Source organism: Hetaerina americana, unplaced genomic scaffold, assembly GCF_022747635.1.
Source record: "Hetaerina americana unplaced genomic scaffold, ioHetAmer1.1.p SCAF_14, whole genome shotgun sequence".
Lineage (NCBI taxonomy): Eukaryota > Metazoa > Arthropoda > Insecta > Odonata > Calopterygidae > Hetaerina > Hetaerina americana.
In genome coordinates this window covers 3,800,297-3,820,000 of record NW_027286514.1, presented here as the reverse complement: position 1 = coordinate 3,820,000, position 19,704 = coordinate 3,800,297, and the positions used below count along the sequence as shown (strand labels likewise).

Sequence of the window (19,704 nt, the reverse complement as noted above, 5' to 3'; positions counted from 1 at the left end):
AGCGGCGGACGTAGAGCCCGAATAGGCAGTGTTGGGGAGAGGAGTAAGGGAAGGTTTGTCCATTTTCATCTGCACTGTATGACGGAAATGTGGCGATTATAATTAAAGACACAAGTGAAGAACTGGAAATAGGAATATAAGTTTGTGGGAAATTCATAAAATCAGTTAAGTTTGTGGTTGATGGCTGTAGACAACTATGCTGGAAGCGTTGTGGGCCTAAATGTTCAAAAAGTGGGAACATTCGAAGAATGCTTTAGGCAGATTGGTTATCACAAAGGTAGTTTGTGACAAACAATAGATCCTTTTTCAACAACGCATACTTATATTTGGTAACCGGCCATTACGATTAGTGTTGATTATCTATTGTATATTTGTTTATAAGTAAATGTATGTAAAGGAATACACACACAGTTATTCAGTCGTTGAATGATATAAATATGACTCTAATTATAGAAATATTTTCTCAATCTAATATAAATTTTCGTCAACTGATGGCCTAATGGAAACATGTGGAGTTATTTGATGTTTTATTACTTGACGTTCGTAACGTTTTCTACAACAAAAATGTATTACATTAATTAATTGATTTAAAATATTACTTATACAGCAAAGACTGATGTCGTTAATCCAGCTATCTATATAATATGAATATAACGGTTTTGATATCGTTCCAGCTAAGAAAATGTTCCATTTCAATCATAGTTTCATTTTATGATAATATGAGTATTATTCTATACACTCAATTCGTAACTGCTTATGCCTAAATACGATAGCTATAGTTAAAGATTTTCCTTGGTAAATGGACATGTAAATACTCATTTCAATCTAATAATAATTCTAATGTTATGTGCAGGTTATCATTTCAAGCACAACTTCGAACTGACGAAGCAAGGGAATATTGATAAGTTTTCATTCAATCAACTCTATGTTAAGCAAAATACGACGTGCCAAAAAAAGGGTAGAGATGACTTCAACATGAAGGTAATTTTGAGATACATTTAGCAGGTTAACATTGTTTTCCTTTTTATTAAAACTAGGAGGTCTTCACTAAAATATATATCCAAGTTTATTTACTTTATGTTTAAATGAACGAGGACTTCTGTAAATCATTATTCAGGTTATTTGTGACTCAAGTACAGCTGAAAAAATATATTAAAAGCTTTGTTGTGCTGGTGGATATAATGCAATAAAGTTGCTGGAGCATAATGAAATATAATTTCAATATTTATAGAAATGAAATATCATATAACGTATTCAAAGAACTCTGGCCTTAATTTCAACACCAATGTTACTTAATGGAAATGATAAAACTGGGATTATTCATTTAATTAGTTTCCATTATAAATTGATAAAATATAATACATATATAAATGTGGCATTAAGAAAATCAAGGGACTATTATTGGCGTTATCAGCTACCCGAATATTTCATCCCCGGAGTATTAATGCATTTAATTTTTAATCCACCGTAATATTCCAGCCTCTAGTAGAATTCATTATTTTTATACCATATAAAATGTTTTTAGCTAATCAAAACTTGCCTCTATACCTTCCTTAATATCCCCAGAAATTTGTAGTAGTTATTGTAACTTTATTTACTCCGACATACATTTAATTTTTAGGCAAGCATTACCATTGAATTTGAACTGCTATAAAATATCGGGTATCTTCATGGGCAATTCAATGCAGCAATTTCAGAGTGTAAAAATCATCACCATCCCGGTCGAAATCATATGATATTTAACCTCTGACATTGTTGCGTTGAAATTCATATCAGCGGATGACGCCGTTAAAAGTTACTGTTGCGGAATCTCCCACACTTTCTTGGTATTCATGGGCAGGATTTTCCTTAATTCATTTCACTCTGGATTCCGGGATTGATTCCCAATAATATAAATTTAACATTAAATAAATTGTCAAAAATATGTATTTTCAACGCATAATATGTAAAACATATTCCCTGAAATTAGTTCCTTCCCCGAAATAAACAAAACCATGTAACACCTCACCAAACACAGGTATTCTAGGAAAGAAATCATTATAATTATTTCATTGCAGAAACCGATTAGAGAAAATCAATAGAGTTTCTTATGGAGCCTCGTGAAAACCAAACTAACACATTCTGTCCATCGGCACCGAATAAACCACATCGTATGCGTTTTATGGAACTGAGTGAATGCTGAGCGGTTCAAAGGACTTTGGCAGGAAAAGCGACGTTCAGTAAAACGCATTCGATCGAGAGGAGAGGTGGTACAAGGAGGACGACTAAGGTTTAGGAGAATTCCTTCCGCTACGCGCGCGGAATCCCCGATTCTCATAACAAAAAGGTGGCGAGGCTGAGATAAGGAGTTTTCGCTCGCTTCGAAATGCGCAAGGCGCTGCATGCATGCCTTTTTGTGCCATACCACACGTAATCTTCTTCCCTAGTTGCACGTCGTCGAAACCAAAACAAGAGTGTGTCGCTGTTAAACATAAGACATGATCGACATGAAAGCCATCCATGAACATGAAGGGAATAGATTTGAGTGTACGCAAGGAATAAGGAATAGAATGTTTTTTTCTCATTGTAACTCATGAGTAAAAATCAATGAATCCAATTGCGTAGCCGGAATGAATGCATTCCTTAAGCCAAAATATTATCCAATAACCCAATCGTGACATGAGTAATTGGAGACAGTTTTAAGTACTCGGAGATTAAGATGCAGATTACCTTGATAGGTCGCACTTCTCGTTCCCTATTTTGTACGAAAACATTAATTAAGTAAAGAGTACTATATGAAAATACCATCTATTCAACACTTTCAGGGACTTTTCAATGATTCTTTGCTTGACCTTTTGTAAACTCCTTTAGTAGGAGGGAATACTGCCACAATAAAACAAATAAATGAATAAATACCTGAGGGTTATTAAGCTTTCTTTCTTAATACAACACAATTATTTAAAATAATTTAATGCAACAACAATGAAAACATGTTCACAATGACGAAACACAAGCCAAAGAAAGCGCTCTGATGTCCATGATATTTTGTTTCGCGCTACAGATAATCAAAATGCTAGCAAAAATTAATCGGGCATATCACAATAAACGAAGGTATCATAACATACTGTAACAACCGGAAAACCACCAAATTATAAATTGGGTTCCATACCTTAAGGTATAGGTTACTGCCGAATGCTTTGTGAATCCGATATATTTTTCGTATCCATATGTTGGCTTAAGTTTCAAAACTAAGTCTCTCCCAAAAGAATGAGTTTTCTTCATGCCGCTGAATCCCGATGTATATTTACGCAACTCGCATCCATCTCGGGAAAGACACCAACCTTCACTTCCCCTTCAAGTCCTGTTAGAACTTGAAACACTTTTATTTTTCCATAAAGCGTCATTTTCAAGGGACGAACCTACGGAAATACTTTCGACAGGTTGGACCTCTCGCAATCTCCTTTCATTTCTTTAACAACGCCGAGATAAGCAAGGCGCTACCCCCTTCCATCCCCCTCCCCCTTCAAACCACCTCTGCCCACTCGCCCCCTCTTTCTGGATCACCCTGCCCGCGCTATACCCTCCCCCAACGTCTGAACCACCCTCGATTTCTAAGTGACGTGTCTCTCTCCCCGCATGCGCATTGCCCTCCCTGAAACGAGTGGCCCTAAAACCACATCTCCTTCCTGATTCAACCCATCCCAAAGAGCAGTCTCTCAAAATGAAGCCCCTATTGTTACCTTCCTTCACCTTTTCTTCCAATCTGACCATTCGCCTCTCTCTAAAGGCAGCCTTCCCGTTCCATTTTGTTTTTCTGTCCATTCTGACTTTGTTTGCCGCCTCTATTTTTATAATCGACCATTTTGCCTCATCCCCATCAAATTAATTGGCCAGGAAGGTCCCATTATTCCTCTAACTCATCGTACTTCAATGTCTCAGATTGATTAGATTGGATTCATCATCGTCAACCTCAACTTCGCCGGAGGCTTCCAACACGTCCGCCTCTCCTGCTAGATCCACGAATAAAAATGAATGACTCAACACGATGGAGTATCCCCATAATCTCACAATCGTGGCTTACTAATATATCAAGTATTGAAACTACGCTATAAAGGTTATGTTTTTAGTGCTATCGTGAAATTCCAAAACCCTCATTTGCATGGAAATATCTATGACCGGGAAGTATCTATTGAAATTATTTATTTGAAGAGCTATATATCTCCAATGGTTAATGAAAGATTTTTAATCATGTTTCACTAGCGATATCCTTAAATTGCAATCAACATTTTAAAAATATAATAGATTCTCTATTTATTCATGGAAATTTTCCTTCGTGTAACTGATTGTGGGTCACATGCTGTAATGGTATGACACTGCATTGCAAATAATGTAAAACGGCGATATCCCACCCGCGAGACAGAATCTCCCCTCATGCACACAATCTCCTTGCCTTTATATCAGTATCTCCTAAACTCACATCCCTCGTCCATATGACCCTCTCGCCACTTTTCCGCGAATGAGTGGCTCTCTTCTTACCTTCTCGTCCCGCCTCGCCATTGCTGTAACAGTCCCTTTCATCAAAAATGCTAGGGTCCTGAGAAGAGAACCCAGACGAGGAGAGAACCTTCGACCTGGCATTTCAGCGCGGTCTCGGACGCACTAAGAGATATTTGAGGGGGTGTTGTCACTCTGAGTGGAGTTAGGACAAGGATTGGCGGGATCGACAAAGGTCTCGGAAGATAAAGTGCAAAATCAGGGGAGCTGCGGGTGGAAAAAGTTAGGAAGTAAATAGTTACCAAAATTGCTTGCGCTATGTGCTATAAATAAAGAAAGAGAGTCAAAAAAGCTCCTAGCACAGTACAAGAGCATAGAATATAAAATACGTAAACTTTCGGAGGGATGAGAGAATAAGTTCTCCGGGTTCCAACTTTCTTCGAAAGAGGTTGAATTGGCAGGTTTGGTACAATGCATGTCTATAGGCTAGGCTATGGATATCAAAGAACCGCCTTCTTTGCCTGTGCACATAAAATGAAGCGACAACAAAAAAGGTAGGAAATGGAAATACGTCTTTTGAATGATGTTAATACATTTTTCCATTAATGAAGCGTTCACCATTGTACTTTTATAAGAGTATTCCATCATAGGAACATTGAGGACAGATAGACGAATTTAAAAAAGCGGATTTTTCATTTTTTTGTACAAAAATAATGTTTTATCATAAAGATTTTAATTTATGAAGTAATTCAAAAGTGAATTTAACACGAAAACAATTACCAAGAAACTTAAATTTTGTTAATGCGTGAAGTCAATCCCGACGAGTTTAAAAAATACATTTAAATATTTTTCAGGGTCCTACTAAGTACGAAAAGTTTCATTAACTGGTTTTAATAATGTACCATTCAGTATTTTGCGTTACACATCGTTATTATAATTCCAAATTTGTAAAGAAACGAGAAAAATAGCGATGTAAAAAGCTATTAATAATTCCTTATCGTTATTAGGTACAATATTATAAAAGCGAGGGAAAACATTTCCATAGTTAAGGGAGAACCAACAGTTTAAAGTCAAGGTGAGCCAACACATCGAATAGGAAGTTGCATCATCTGTTATTTCTAAAGAAATAGTGTCAAAACTAAATTTTGTTCTCTAATGCTGATATGATAAATGCTAAGGCAATATGAATCAAATAAAAAAACAACATAAATGGAGAGGAAAGAAAATTTCAATAAAGGGACAGCCTAAATATTCAAAGCAAAACTAACTCGATATTTCTTGGATTTCTCTTTCTTGGATGTTCTCTCAATGGGTGAAGGTGAGTCGGGTAATTGGGAACGGAATTATTTTCGGCATAATGATATTTATTCTTTTGCATATCTTGTCTTTGCATATCTCTGATGTAAGTCATTTCTTTGTATTTTTCACCGATAGAACCACCAAAAAAATATTAACCACATTCTTTTACTGAAATTATTCAATACACCGTACACAAACTAGCATCATAATTAATACGACTAATGTTATTCAATGCTCTTTTTCCAACTCTTATTAATGTTCAGTTTTATTAAAAATAAAGCTACTTAGCGACGATAATAGCATAACAAAAGTGTCAACACCAAAACATGGATTAAATTATCGAAAAATTAAAAAGAGGCGCAATATTTTATTTAGAAGCTTGTTTGTTCAATATATTCTATAAAAACTAACTAATTCGAAAGGGAACTACGTAGTCCACGAGGTGGACAACTGAGCAGGGGGCCCAGATTCGATTCTTGGGTACGCCTCTCTAGGCACCTCAGCTTCACCAGAGCTGTGTGACTTTTCAGTACCAGATCTTCCTGGGAAACCATAGGTGGCACGGGGAAAGGATTTACTTCAAAATTGGTCACTCGCTGGAAGTTTCTCAGTAAATTGCTCAATTTTAGCCAATCTGGAGCATCCATTTTTTCAAAGTTCAAGGCAAGTAATTTAATTTTCTTTTTAAATCATATAGGCACAACATGATTTTACACTGAATGACAAATAAATAGTTTTACTACAAGAAAGTTTCGTCATAGGCAAAAGGGATATATGAATGAACTAAATGCTAGATTGAGGCTTCAAAATGCTATCGCAATTGTTTCCAACCAAAATAAGAAACCTTTAAAGACAATATGAAAACATTTTTCCTCTCAGTGACAAGGAAATCAACATTATTAAAGCCTTCACCATCCGATTTGAGTGCTCTCAAAATAAATTTTGATTTTACATTGTTTTGACCGTCTATCTATCTTTTAAACTGAAACCGTCAAAATGGCTTTTATTTGCTGGTTAATCCAGGACTACATAAAAACGTTCCACCAAATGCACTAATATACATTTTCTTTTACAACAAGAACATCAATGAAAACCACTCAATGATTAAGGGAACAATATGGGGTGTGGTGAAAAAAGATTTTGGTGGAATAATTTTTAGAGAAAGGAGGCCAGAACCCAGGGCACAAAAGCACAGACGTTTCAAAAAAAATGATGAAAGTGTGGAGGTCGTACCGAGACATGAGAGAAGATGGAGGGGCAATCAATGGCGAGGTTCCTTCCAATAATCCACACTTTCGCCATTAGTCATTGATTGATCAGGGCCTATCCCATCTCTGTACCAAAAAGTCAGCAAACAGCGATAACAGAATTTTCCCTAAAACCATTTTCATTGAATTCGGTTTTTCGATAAGGTATCCAATATGGGATATCTCTAAAATGAGAATTAAGTAATTTCCTTGTCCTCGTCAACATATATGTGCACGGGGTGATTTTCGGCGATTTCACTACGTGTAATCGTGACATGTACGAGGGTCATCCGGGAAGTAGTACCCGTTCGTGCCGCATGAAGTGCTGACGACGCGAGTAGCCGCTGGACGAGGTCAGATAGCTTCAGTGGCTTGTCTGCCTTCTCTGAGCCAAGTTGCGTGACGCTAGCATTGCCTGTGTTGTTTCTGTGATTGTTTACAATGTTTAAAAAAATTGAGAACGCCGCCAGTTGTGAAGTGAGGGCAGTGATTAAATTCCTCAATGCAAGAAACGTTCGCCCATGTGATATTCATCGCCAATTAAAGGAGGTGTATGGAGACAATGTAATGGACGAGTCGTCTGTTCGGCGGTGGTGTCGCAACTTCAACATGGGGAGGGGGAACACACACGACGATGAGCGTTCGGGGAGACCGTCTGTCATTACAGACCAACTGGTGAGCTCAGTTGACGAATTCGTGAGGAACGATCGGCGCGTCACAATTGATGACATCTGTGAGCATTTTCCCAATGTTTCTCGAACAATTGTTCATGAAATTGTTAAACACCATCTGCATTATGCAAAAATTTGTGCAAGATGGGTCCCTCGCGTATCTCAATGAGCTGGCGGCGAAGGACTATGCAGCAGGAATACAGAAACTTGTCACACGTTATGACAAATGCCTTAATTTGCTTGGAGATTATGTTGAGAAGTAGTTTAAAGTATCCTCTTTCAAATAAAATTTTTTATGTTTGTTAATATTTACTTTTGTGTCTTTATTTCACGAACGGGTACTACTTTCCGGATGACCCTCGTACATAACACCCTTCGAAATGAAAGTGTAACAACCTCTAGAATATAAATCGTGAGTTTTAAACGGGAAAGACGTAGAAATTTAAAAATAATGTAAACTTATATTATACTAAAACTCAACCCATGGACCAAAATTGTTATGGATCGAAAATGTAATCTATGAAATCCGCCGTCAAGAGTGAAAGCTAAAGAGTCCATTAATTATCATTAACATTTTAATCGGGTAAAAATTTAATTTTGTGTATATAACGTATTTGAGGTGGAGTTTTAATAATTTTACTTAAATATAAATCCAATGGAATCCATTGCAGCACACGCGACTTCCATGGAAACTTTGCTTAACTTTCAACAAAGCATAAGCCGAGGACTAGGTAATATGCCTGCTGCATAAAGCTTTGGAAGAGATTATTTTTACCTATAGAAAATCTATAAGATGGTTTTTTAATGTTTAAAGAGGAGAGACAATCATCAAATCAAATCAAAAACAGTGAACGCCGAGTTCCTGGGTCTACTCTTACGGAAGTAAACATCATCGCTGCCACTGTCTTTTAGGGATAATATCATTATTTGGAGCTGAAAGTACTATCAGAAATATTTTAAGTCACACTGAGAAACTCTCACACATAGTTGACAGAAAAAGTTCAAATGCGACGAAGACTGTGAGTTCCACGAATCCCACTGCAAATTCGCGATTATTTCACGAAAATCAATGTGCAGTGTAATCTTTATACTCTCTATAACAGGCATACCTGCCTGTGATTTCGCCTATTCTCTAATTTGAATAAAAGCTTCGTAGAAAGCGTTTCCCAGCATCAGAATTAGTGTTAAAGGTGAAATGAGCATTTCTTTTCATTGCAAGGGTTCACGATTCTGGGGTCAGAACTACGAAACCTGTACCACATACATAACCTGTCCCAAAAAGAAGTATAATTAAATCAGGAAAAATTGACCGCAAAATAATTCTTCAAAATATCGTCCTTGTGTATCTAAATGTTAATTCCAGCCCTCTGTCAGTCGTGGTTCGCTTCCTGGAAGGCGTCCACGGAAACCTCGTTCAGGCATGTCGTCAAGGACTTTTTGACGTTATCCTGCGTGCCAAAATGGTTACCTTTAAAGCTTATTTTTATTGTTGGATACAAGTAGAAGTCCGCAGATCCCATATCCGGGCTGTAAGGTGGCTTAGGGCAGTGTTGCCCCTTTGTGTTTGGTCTGGTACTCGGGGTAGGGGCCATGGGATGTCGCGTTGCCATGGTGAAAACTCCAGTAGGCAAAGATCTCTTTCCTTATGTGTGGCTTCTTTTCCGCAAACTTCCCAGGACTTCCACGTAAAAATTACTGTTTACTGCCGTTCCCTAAAGCTCAAAACTTTGTGGATATTGCTTTCTAAGGCGAAAAAGACGACGAAAAAAGGACTGCATATTTTTAGGACAGACCCCGTATAAATTCAATTGTGTTAGTATTTTCAAAGAACGTGCAGTTTATACGATGTGGACTGAATATGTGTACTTAATAAATAATTCAAATTTAACTAGCTCACTCTTTCTCGCCCTTTGGTTACCCGAGATAAATCAGGAAATTTTTCTTTGGCATTGAAAAAAGGAACAAAATCAATTACTACAGCGGCGGTACTCCACTAAAAACTTATAGTGACTTTAAGAAGAATTTTTTTGTAAAATAACGTCATTAATATAGACAAATTAGCGGACATAATTTGAAAATTGAAGGTTCAGAAAATAAGATGTAATTTACCATCCATTACCGCTAAAAAAATATTTACGTTCATATAATAAAATATATTAATAATTACATAAGGAAATTTATTAATAAGAAAAATCATCATTTTTTCTAATTAAATGATTTTTAGATTCTTTACAATAAGTGATATTTATCTTGCATTTTCCCTCGCTTATTTAATTAATTTAACACCGAAAGAATAAAAAAGAGAGCCATTTCAAATTATATATTCGAGCATTATACTACATAGTGTTTTCTTGAAGTGGAAATGATTTTTTAGACCCGAAACCAAAAAGATCACAATTGAACATTTTGATTTTAAAAATAGGTACTGATAAAAATAGATTTTTAAGCATACAGTTCATTTTTGGCACAAACGGCTGAATATATTTCTAAGATTTATTTTAATTTTACCCAAAAATTGAATTCAAAATCATTATTACCGTACCATTTTTACTATTGTTATTCTACCGCTTAATGTAGTATTTGTATTTACGGTCAATGCAACGAAAGTTAGATATAATTATTTCTCCTAAGAAAACAAAGTACTACAGTAAGACCCTTCAAAATGTCGCATGCTTCCTTCTTCCCTTCGTCCCTTCCAATAGCTCTATTCCATTCCTTCCCCTTCCTCTTTGGCCGATCGTTCTTTCATCTTTCAGTCTTCAACATCCCATTACCCATAGAAACGCTCTGTATCCATACTTACTGCCTCTTTTGAACTTCTTGTAACGATCATCTCACCTTCCCCACTGTTCCAAGCACTTGGTCGTTTGTTCTCCATTTTGTCAATATCACTTTTTAAATTTTTCTCCACACCCACTTTCAAATACATTTAATGTGAAATTGTAGCTTAATTAACAATGTTACCGATCCGTGCAAAATCACGCTCCTATGAAGGCTTCCATGCATTTTATCTTATTATTCTAATATCCTGTACTTTATGAACTACATTTAAAAAATCAATTCCGTTCCATGATCTCGGAAATGCTTGCAGTCTTTGGATAACTGAAAGACTGAAATTTGATCAGCCGCAAACTTAAGCGTTTTAAATTATCCATTACCCCCCGAATTCCGCCACTATCTCCAGTTTTTCCCACGCCTCTTAAAAAATTTCCTCCACGTGTACATTGACCACCATATATAACAATGGAAACCTCTACCTTAGTCATACTCCCAACATTGCCCATCTGGACTCTCCATCCGCCTGAGCAGTCTGTGACAGGTGTGAAGGTTGCGGATAATTCTCTCATTTTTCCAACATACTCCTCTTTTCTGCAACACATTTAACAACTCTACCGAATTCGTTCCATACAGCTTTTTTTATAAATCAACGAAACATGCTTATTCATCCAGATTGTACTCTAATAGTATGTTCCTCTCTATAATTGATCTCATAACATCTATGGCATCTGGCATGCCCCTCCCCTCCCGGAAGACACACCAATCTTCCCCTACGTAATCATTTTTCCTGCTCTCCATCCTCTGAGAACCAATTTAACTACGTGCGAATCGAAACTTATTGTTCGATTTTCAGTCCCAGTTCCCACTTGTGGCGTCCTTTCACTTTTTGGAATATGAACTAATACTGATCTAACAAAATCTTCCGGACAAATACACATCCCTCATAAACGTTGGGAATTCATCCATAAAAACTCTTCCTCTCACCTTTCCCTAACCCTTTTCGTAATTTAACGGGAATATCATATGTCCCCTAGCCTTATTTGATTAAAATTCCCTTAATGCCCTTTCTATCTCGCCATGAAGTAAGCCTGGACCTAAGCTATCATCATCTATTTCATACATGTATTATATTTTTATTATATCCAAGCTTATTGTCTGGATTATTGTATTTATTTCGAGTATACATTCACTTCGAAATGGAACGCTCTTCGGCGACGCACAAATATATAAAAACACAGATGTAGATTTTTAAACCATAGAGACAGATTCTGAAGACGACGGCCGAGCCGTCGGAACATCAAAACAACCTACTATGAGTGTCCTTTCTTTGTGTCTCTAAGGTTAAAAAATCTATATATACACACATATATATACATATTTATACATATATATTATATATGTATAATTATAAAATATATATTATTATTATGAGCTAATCTACCGGTTAAGGTAGGTTTTTCGATGGACAAAGCTACTAAATAAATATTTTGTGCTTCCTAACAAAATACAAAATCCAGTATCCTACTCTACATCAGACCCCTCTTCATCTCTGAGTACTTTCTTCCTCCCTTCATCCCGTCCAACATCCCTATCCTGTTCCTTCCCTTACCTCGTTTGCCTAACATTCTCCTCTCTATTACAGTCTTCAACATCCCACTGCCGGTCAAAACCCCTTTCATCCACTTTTCCTGCTTCCATAGGATTTCTCCCAACAAATCCCTCTCTTCGCCCACCTTACCAAGTACTTCCTTATTTGTTTTCTTCTCTGTCCATTTCACCTTCTCCATTCTTCTCCACACCAACATTTCAAAAGCCTCCAGTCTACGTCTATCCTCCTGCTTCAATGACCACGTTTCCGCGACGTACATAGCTACGCTCCATATCAAAGTTTTTTCGAGCGTTTTCTTAATATCCTTACTCAACCTCGTCGTGACTCAACCTGACGTCCCTGTCATCAACTCCCTCCTCCTTGTGAAAGCCTCTTTGCCTAGAGCAACTCTTCTCCTTACGTCCCAACTACTTTGACCCTGTTGGTCCAAAACACTTCCGAGATACGTAAACTGTTCTACATGTTCTAGTTTTTGCCCTCCTATTCTAATGTTAAACATATTAATACATATGTATAATATATAAATATAATATATATTTATTTTTTCTTCCACCTCTTTCGAATATTCCTTGGCTTAACTGATAATAATGATGACTTTTTTTTTCACTTTGGTCTTCGTTTGTTGGCACGGTCTTCCCATGGTATTGCTTTCACCTCCTGGTGCCGTGCACTCAATCGACCCCTCCTTTATGAACTTCAATACGTCACCCTTAAGCATCTTTTGATCAGGCACCTTGTTTAATTGGTCTCACATAAAGGGAATCCAACAGCTCATGCGCGAATGCTGTGACAACCAAAGGAGATTTCAAAGAGAACATCATGTGCCAGACGTTTTTCTTTCATGCTTAATCAATTTACTACTTCATCTAAAAGAAAATCTACGTCTCATGTGGCAATGCTAATGCCCTCAAGGCTAGTAAAACCCCACAGAAAATTTTTCCGCTCCAATCAGATGAGAGATATTATTTTGAAATTTGTTTTATCACATTGAAGTGAATCCTCCCCACTTTCCAGGTGAAAAATTCCTCATGGATCAGTGGAATTCATTTTCAATTGGTTGGCTATGACTTCTGGACCAGAAAACACCACAAAGAATAACCAATATGAAAAAGTAAAGGGGCGGCGGTTTTCGCCAAAACCGCCGCCCATATGTCATTTATGCTTCGGTCAATCACTCCGGACTGCCGAGCGTGTAATTTAAAAAACGCAATTCGAACCGTTTAAGGGTATTAAATAAATGCCCAGCTAGCGACCAAATAATGAGGCCCCATCGATCTAATCACGTGCATACAGTACCGAAATAGCCATTTAAAACTTGATTTGGTATTTATTATCATAATATTTGACGCTCCTCGCGTTTATCACTTATAATGGTTCATATGGAAATAAAATGTTGAAAAGGGAGGAAGGAAGTATGTTTAATTGAAGACGGGCCCACGAGTATGATAGTGTCGGATGTCAGGTGGTGCTTTGTTAAGAGGGCAAGGAAATCCGTAATTGCGCAGTTGAATAGACTGCGTCAATAGGAAACCTATCGTAACCGGAAGAGTAAAATAATAATAATATTCAAATGTTACGTTGCCCAAGTGATACTTCATAATAAATCAGAAATGTTTATCTAATGAAATCTGATTGTTTGGGTAGTTCTATCGTAATATTAAAAGATATGTTTACATTATTTAATGTAATTACAGCAACATCATGGTTAAAGAATTATATAAAAATAAGAATGGTTTCAGGCGTCACTTTGTGGAAACGATTCATTTCAGAAAATAAATACTGGATTTTTCCACACATATTTTTTTATTAAACACCATTTTAAACAGTGTTAAATAAAAACAATATGTGGAATAACCAAGTATTTATTTTATGATATAAAAATTTGTTTAAAATATTGTGTAATATAGCTTGGGCAGTAACCAGGGATGATTTATTTTCGTTTTTCTATATTTTTTTAAATTCCGCATTGAGTTTGAAAATTCACGCCCATCCAGTACATAGGATTCAAACAATACCGTTTAATGCAGTAAATATCTGAAAGACTATAATGAATGTAGGACTGCATAAAATAGTTTTTATTAAAATAGCATATTACATTGACTGATTGTTATCCAGTAAAATGATGTCTCCAATTTTTTATTTGGTAATTTTTCTTAAACATAATGAAGTTACATTTACTTCCATGCCGGAATGTTTGTGAATTTTCATGAATATATTATACTTGCATATCCTGCCATTACATATCAAAATGCCGACAACTAAAATACAGTTTGTCCCATTTGACTTGAAATGTTACTTACCTCTATATATTTGAATGACTTTTCATAGCATTAGAATCGATAATTATGTTAATGTATTTATATGCAGTACAAAATTGTAATATCATTTAAAATATATTTCATAACTGTACTCTTAATAGTTGCAACGAAAAAATCTATATATGGCGACCTAAATATAGTATATATAATATAATATTATATGGACATATAAATAAATACAAATATATATTAGGTATTTTATGTGTATACATGTGTGTGTATATATATATATATATATATATATATATATATATATATATATATATATACATACAATTGTTATGTATACTGTTTTTAGCATGTGGAAAATATATTAATTCCAAATATACTGAGCACCATTACGTAATAATAATTATTCTGCATAATTAAGAACAAAAGCTATGTAATTCACCATTCATTTCCCTATTTCGAAACCCAAGTTTTGACATGGTATCTCCATCTGGAGTATATGCGCATCACAGCCATTGTGGCAGATGAAAAATATGCCATAGCGACTTTGTATGATGTCATCAATGTTAAAAGCCAAGATTATATTTATTAATTCATTGATTTGGTATTGAAAATATTTGAATCTAACAGTTTCAGGCTTAACTTGGTGGAATTCTTTCATGGTGAGGTGAAAGAAAGAGAAAAACAACTTTGCACTTCCACACACTTTTTTAATATAACACGACCATGGTTTCGATGCTGCGCATCATCTTCAGGATCCTGAAGATGATGCGCAGCATCGAAACCATGGTCGTGTTATATTAAAAAAGTGTGTGGAAGTGCAAAGTTGTTTTTTCTCTTTCTTTCACCTCACCATTGAAAATATTTTTTGACGATGTATTAAATGTATAAATATTGAAGTAGCGAGAGAAGTAGCTTTTGAAATGACTATGTTTCGCGGCATTTATGATATCACCCCAAGCATACATTTTTTTCTCTGCTCGATTGCAAATTCTCAGTACGATTAATTTACCAAATATTAGAAAAAGGAAAAAGTTACGATAGTTTTAAGACTCAATTTTTAAATTCTTACAACAATAATTAAATTGACTGGTTTGTGAAATCTACCAGCCCAAATGACATCAAACATGAAGACACAGAAAATTTGCAGGCAACAAAAACGACTGGTTTAAAACAAATTGCAGTAGAAGTCGAAAAAATGAGAATTCAAACCTAGCTTAGAATACATATATCAATAAATTATGATGAACCGCGAGGAGGGGGGGAACGTGGTTTTTTATAATAAGGCCATTTATTCAAAGAAGGCTGAAATTTAATTGAGAAATATTTTTAACAATTACCCAATAATTTCACTTTAAGGGGTGCTACAAGCATTACGCCGATCGTAGGCATAATGATGCAAAGCAACCAAGTTTAGATTTAATTTTGATTGTTCAACGTGAGCATATTTCACCCAACCCTTCGTGGGACGGGATAATTCTAAGTTTCCATCTATGCAATCAAACTTGATCCAAGACTTCAAACTTCGATTGCCTCACCGAGAAGGAAATTATTAAGGCTTAATCTAGTTCTCAAGTATTTCCTTGAGTAAACAGGGCACACGATGAGAATCATAGTCCATAAAATAGTTGCGGTTAGACCTCAGGGCAACGCAGAGGTCTAGCCGTTTATCACCAAGAACCAATTTCACAATCCACAGGCACTCGAGACAAATCGACAAAAATATGTATTCCATTCATTACGAATTCTTTTTTAGCATCACAACGGGAAGAAGCCGACCAATTGCCAACTGCGAGCTACTATGAGCGTAACTTCGGCCCCACCCCGACAACAACAGCCTTTCTTAGGCTCCAAAAGAGAAGTGCTTCCCAATTTGTTTGCTCACTGCTCCAAGTCAACTTTCCACGGACGTGACTAGGATGAAATCAACCAAATCCAAATTCTGTGACGATAGGCAGACTTAGGGCTGTGAAAGTGCTTGTCAAGGTCCATTTCATGCCTTTCAATGGACTGATTTAAAAAACGCTAACTTTTCCTAACTCTCGAAGGAATTCATGAATTTCCAGTAAGCTATGAATTCAGTTCAGGTACTCGTAAAAATGTTCACATATAAATCTGAGTAATAACAATAAAACGTAAAAAATACGGAATATTTCACATCAATGCTATCCCCCAAAATAAACATGAGCTGTTCCCATCTAGTGAGATTTTACTGTTCCAGAAACTGAATTGAGTAGACAATATGTAATACGCTAGAAAATGTCATGACAAATTCTTTTTCATCACTTGAGAAACTAAAAAGACAATCTGTTTAGAATTTTTTTGCTAAAATTAAACTTTTCAGTCTTGGAAAACAAAAGACATGAAAACTATAATAAGAAAACTGCATAATATCGGGATTTAAGACATAATCATAAAAAATTCTCATCAAGTTTAAAATTTCATTTCGCAGAAAAACATGTTATTTAACCAAAAATATTCAAAATATCCATATAACTGTAATTTGGCCCCTTATCTCAAAGAGAAGCACAATCATTCTGCTCGGAAAAATATCTCCGCTCCTAATCTTCCCTCATTCAGAAGAGCAGAAATATAAGTCCTTTCAGAAGGACGAATAGTCCTATACTTATCACAAGTGTTGCGAAATGCATCATCAGTTTTTCTCCTTGTGTATCCCATCTCGAATCAGGATCCCATTTCCAAACTAAAATGTTCCAAACCTACTCACTGTGTTATCAAAGGCAGCGAGGGAAACGATAGAGATACACGCCGGATACCAATCAATCCAGCCAATATGGATACTTCCCGGGAATGAGATCGTAAGTGTAGAGAACGAAATGCTACGGGGACATGTGCATGGCCGAACGATTTACAGTTACGATTTTCAACGTTTTTCCATCCGATGGAGTTGAATCCCGGACAGATTCCATGCGGAGGCAACGGACGATAGTCTGCATGGAAAAATCCAGGGAACGTTCACCGAGATAACGAGCGAAGTCTTTTCATTCTCGCCTAAATCTAGTAGAATTAATCCATGGGCCATTTTCGTGTATCGATGACTTCAAAATAAATGATAAATGGTAAATTGGCCTGAGTTGCCGATCCTGGGCTACCTTGATGTTCCATTGATTCATATCTTTGACTTTCCCAACGAGAGACAGGTGAAGTAGAGAAGTATGCATTCCAATTCAGGAGCAACAAGGTTTACCGAGTGTAATTTATGTTTACCTAGGCTTAGAAAAGAGAAATTTTCAGAAAAGTCATCGGTATTTCTTCGACAAAGTATAATAATTGACGTGCAGTTCAGGAGCAACTCGTTATTAGCGCCCGTTTTCTGAAAGTTGAAATATTTATTTTTGCCAGAGGAAAAAGAAAAAGTGCTCTTCTAATACATCTGCTCATTTACTTCCAAATTTCATCCAACTTCTTACATAAAGAAGAAAATGAAATGGTTGAAATTATGACTTCAAAAAATATTTGAAAGATTTCTTGCTAAATACACGCAACTACCTACTACGTGAGATGACAAACCAGACAACGAATTTTGTCCAATTAACAAATTCTAGGCCTATAAAAAATAACCTGTAAAAGAAAATATCCTGCGTCATCTTAAATGCATCATATATTTGAAATTCTTCTGAACATATATGTATAAACATAAATTAATTTCATGTAAATGAAGATTTGTTCGCCATAAAGCGGGGTTTCGTGTTTGATTATGTACATAAATACGTATATATATATATATATATATATATATATATATGTATATATATATATATATATATATATATATATATATATATGAAAAAGTTAAAGAGAGGTGTTATTTTGCTCTAGTTATACCTCATTTGGAATATGCCGCAAGTATTTGGGATCCGTGGGAGAAAATTTGGCAAAAAGAATTAGATGAAGTCCAGAGAAAATCCGCTAGATTCGTTAAAAATTGTCATGATAAGAACACAATTGTGATAGGTCTCTTAGAGGATTTCGGCTGGGAACCACTTGAAGTGCGGAGAGAACAAGCGAGACTTAGACTTTTAGAAAGGTTCAGAACAAACGAGTTTAACTATGACACTGGAGGAATTATAATGGCCCTACACTACTCAGGTAGATCAGACCACAAAGATAAAATAAGGGAGATAAATTCCAGGACAGACAGGTAAAAATACTCATTCTTTCCCCGTACAATCAGAAATCATAATAGTAAGAAACCGAAGTACCTTAAGAAATATTAAAAACGTTGAATTTATAAGTCGGAACAAAATTAAAAATTGCAAAGATGTTAGGTAGACTTTCAGGTGCATGTGTATGTTAGTTGGTAGTTTGAGTGTTTGCATGTGTGTGGGGTGTAAATGTTCTTGCATGAATGTATGGCATGTTTTTTTTGTGGATGTATGAATTTGTGGTTTTTGCATGCGGTTTTTTTTTCTTTTCTAAATTACGGGTGGTGTCCTAACAACCCGCGCCACACGCCCTTGCGGCAGCTTGTGGGGTATAAAGTAGATGTAATGAAGATGTTCTTCTTTTTGCCTATCTCTGTATTTATATTCCTCCATTTTATTCTCTCATCCATTTTGTAATCATCTCATCCGTTATCCATGGTTTCCTAGTCCTTTTCGCGTTAACGGTTCCAACAGTGTCTTTTGCGGCTTTAGCTAACCCTTTCTTGATACTTTCCCATTTTTCTTCGATAGTACCCAGCCCTTTACCATCCTCCATAATTTCCTCTACAGCCTGTTGGTGCTCCTTCCTTTTTGATCCATTTAATGCTTCTACATTCCATTTTCTAACCCGTCGCCCCTGCCTTATCTTTTTGAAACGGACGCTATATTTCATAACAACTAAAATGTGGTCAGAGTCCATATCCGCTCCCTGGAATCTGTGCGAATTTACCACACTGTTCCTAAACCTGTGTCTAACCAGAATATAGTATAATCTAGATGATACCTTTCTGAGTCACCTGGCATTTTCCATGCATACCTGCGTCTTTTATGGTGTCTAAACCAAGTGTTGGTGATGACTAACCCCTGTCTCCAGCTGAACTCAACTGTTTTCTCCCCGTGGTCATTCCTCGTGCCTAAACCGTAGTCCCCCATCTCATAACCATCTCTTCTTTCGCCTACCGTCGCATTCCAATCCCCCATCACTCTCAAATGTTTCCCTATCCTATTGACCTCTTCTTCTAAATGGTTGCTCGGTGGTATGTATACCTGAATGAAAACCAAGTTCGTCGGTTGTGCTTTTATCTCTACTAGAATTATTTTATCCGTTACCTATTATATTTACTATGCTTCTTTCTACCTCTTTATTTAATACTACGGCAACCCCTCGTTGGCTCTCGTCCCCTCCGCTGCATA

At 36.2% G+C, this 19,704-nt stretch overlaps 1 protein-coding gene across 1 annotated transcript in view; it reads right to left on the bottom strand.

The window, feature by feature from the left end:
* Positions 1-10,568, bottom strand: part of LOC139686389 (igLON family member 5-like) — a 534,172-nt gene extending 523,604 nt beyond the window's left edge. The window contains exon 1 of the mRNA XM_071583582.1: positions 10,529-10,568. Coding sequence (XP_071439683.1) covers positions 10,529-10,568 — 40 coding nt within the window. The remainder of the gene's footprint in view (positions 1-10,528) is intronic.
* Positions 10,569-19,704: the final 9,136 nt, after the last annotated feature.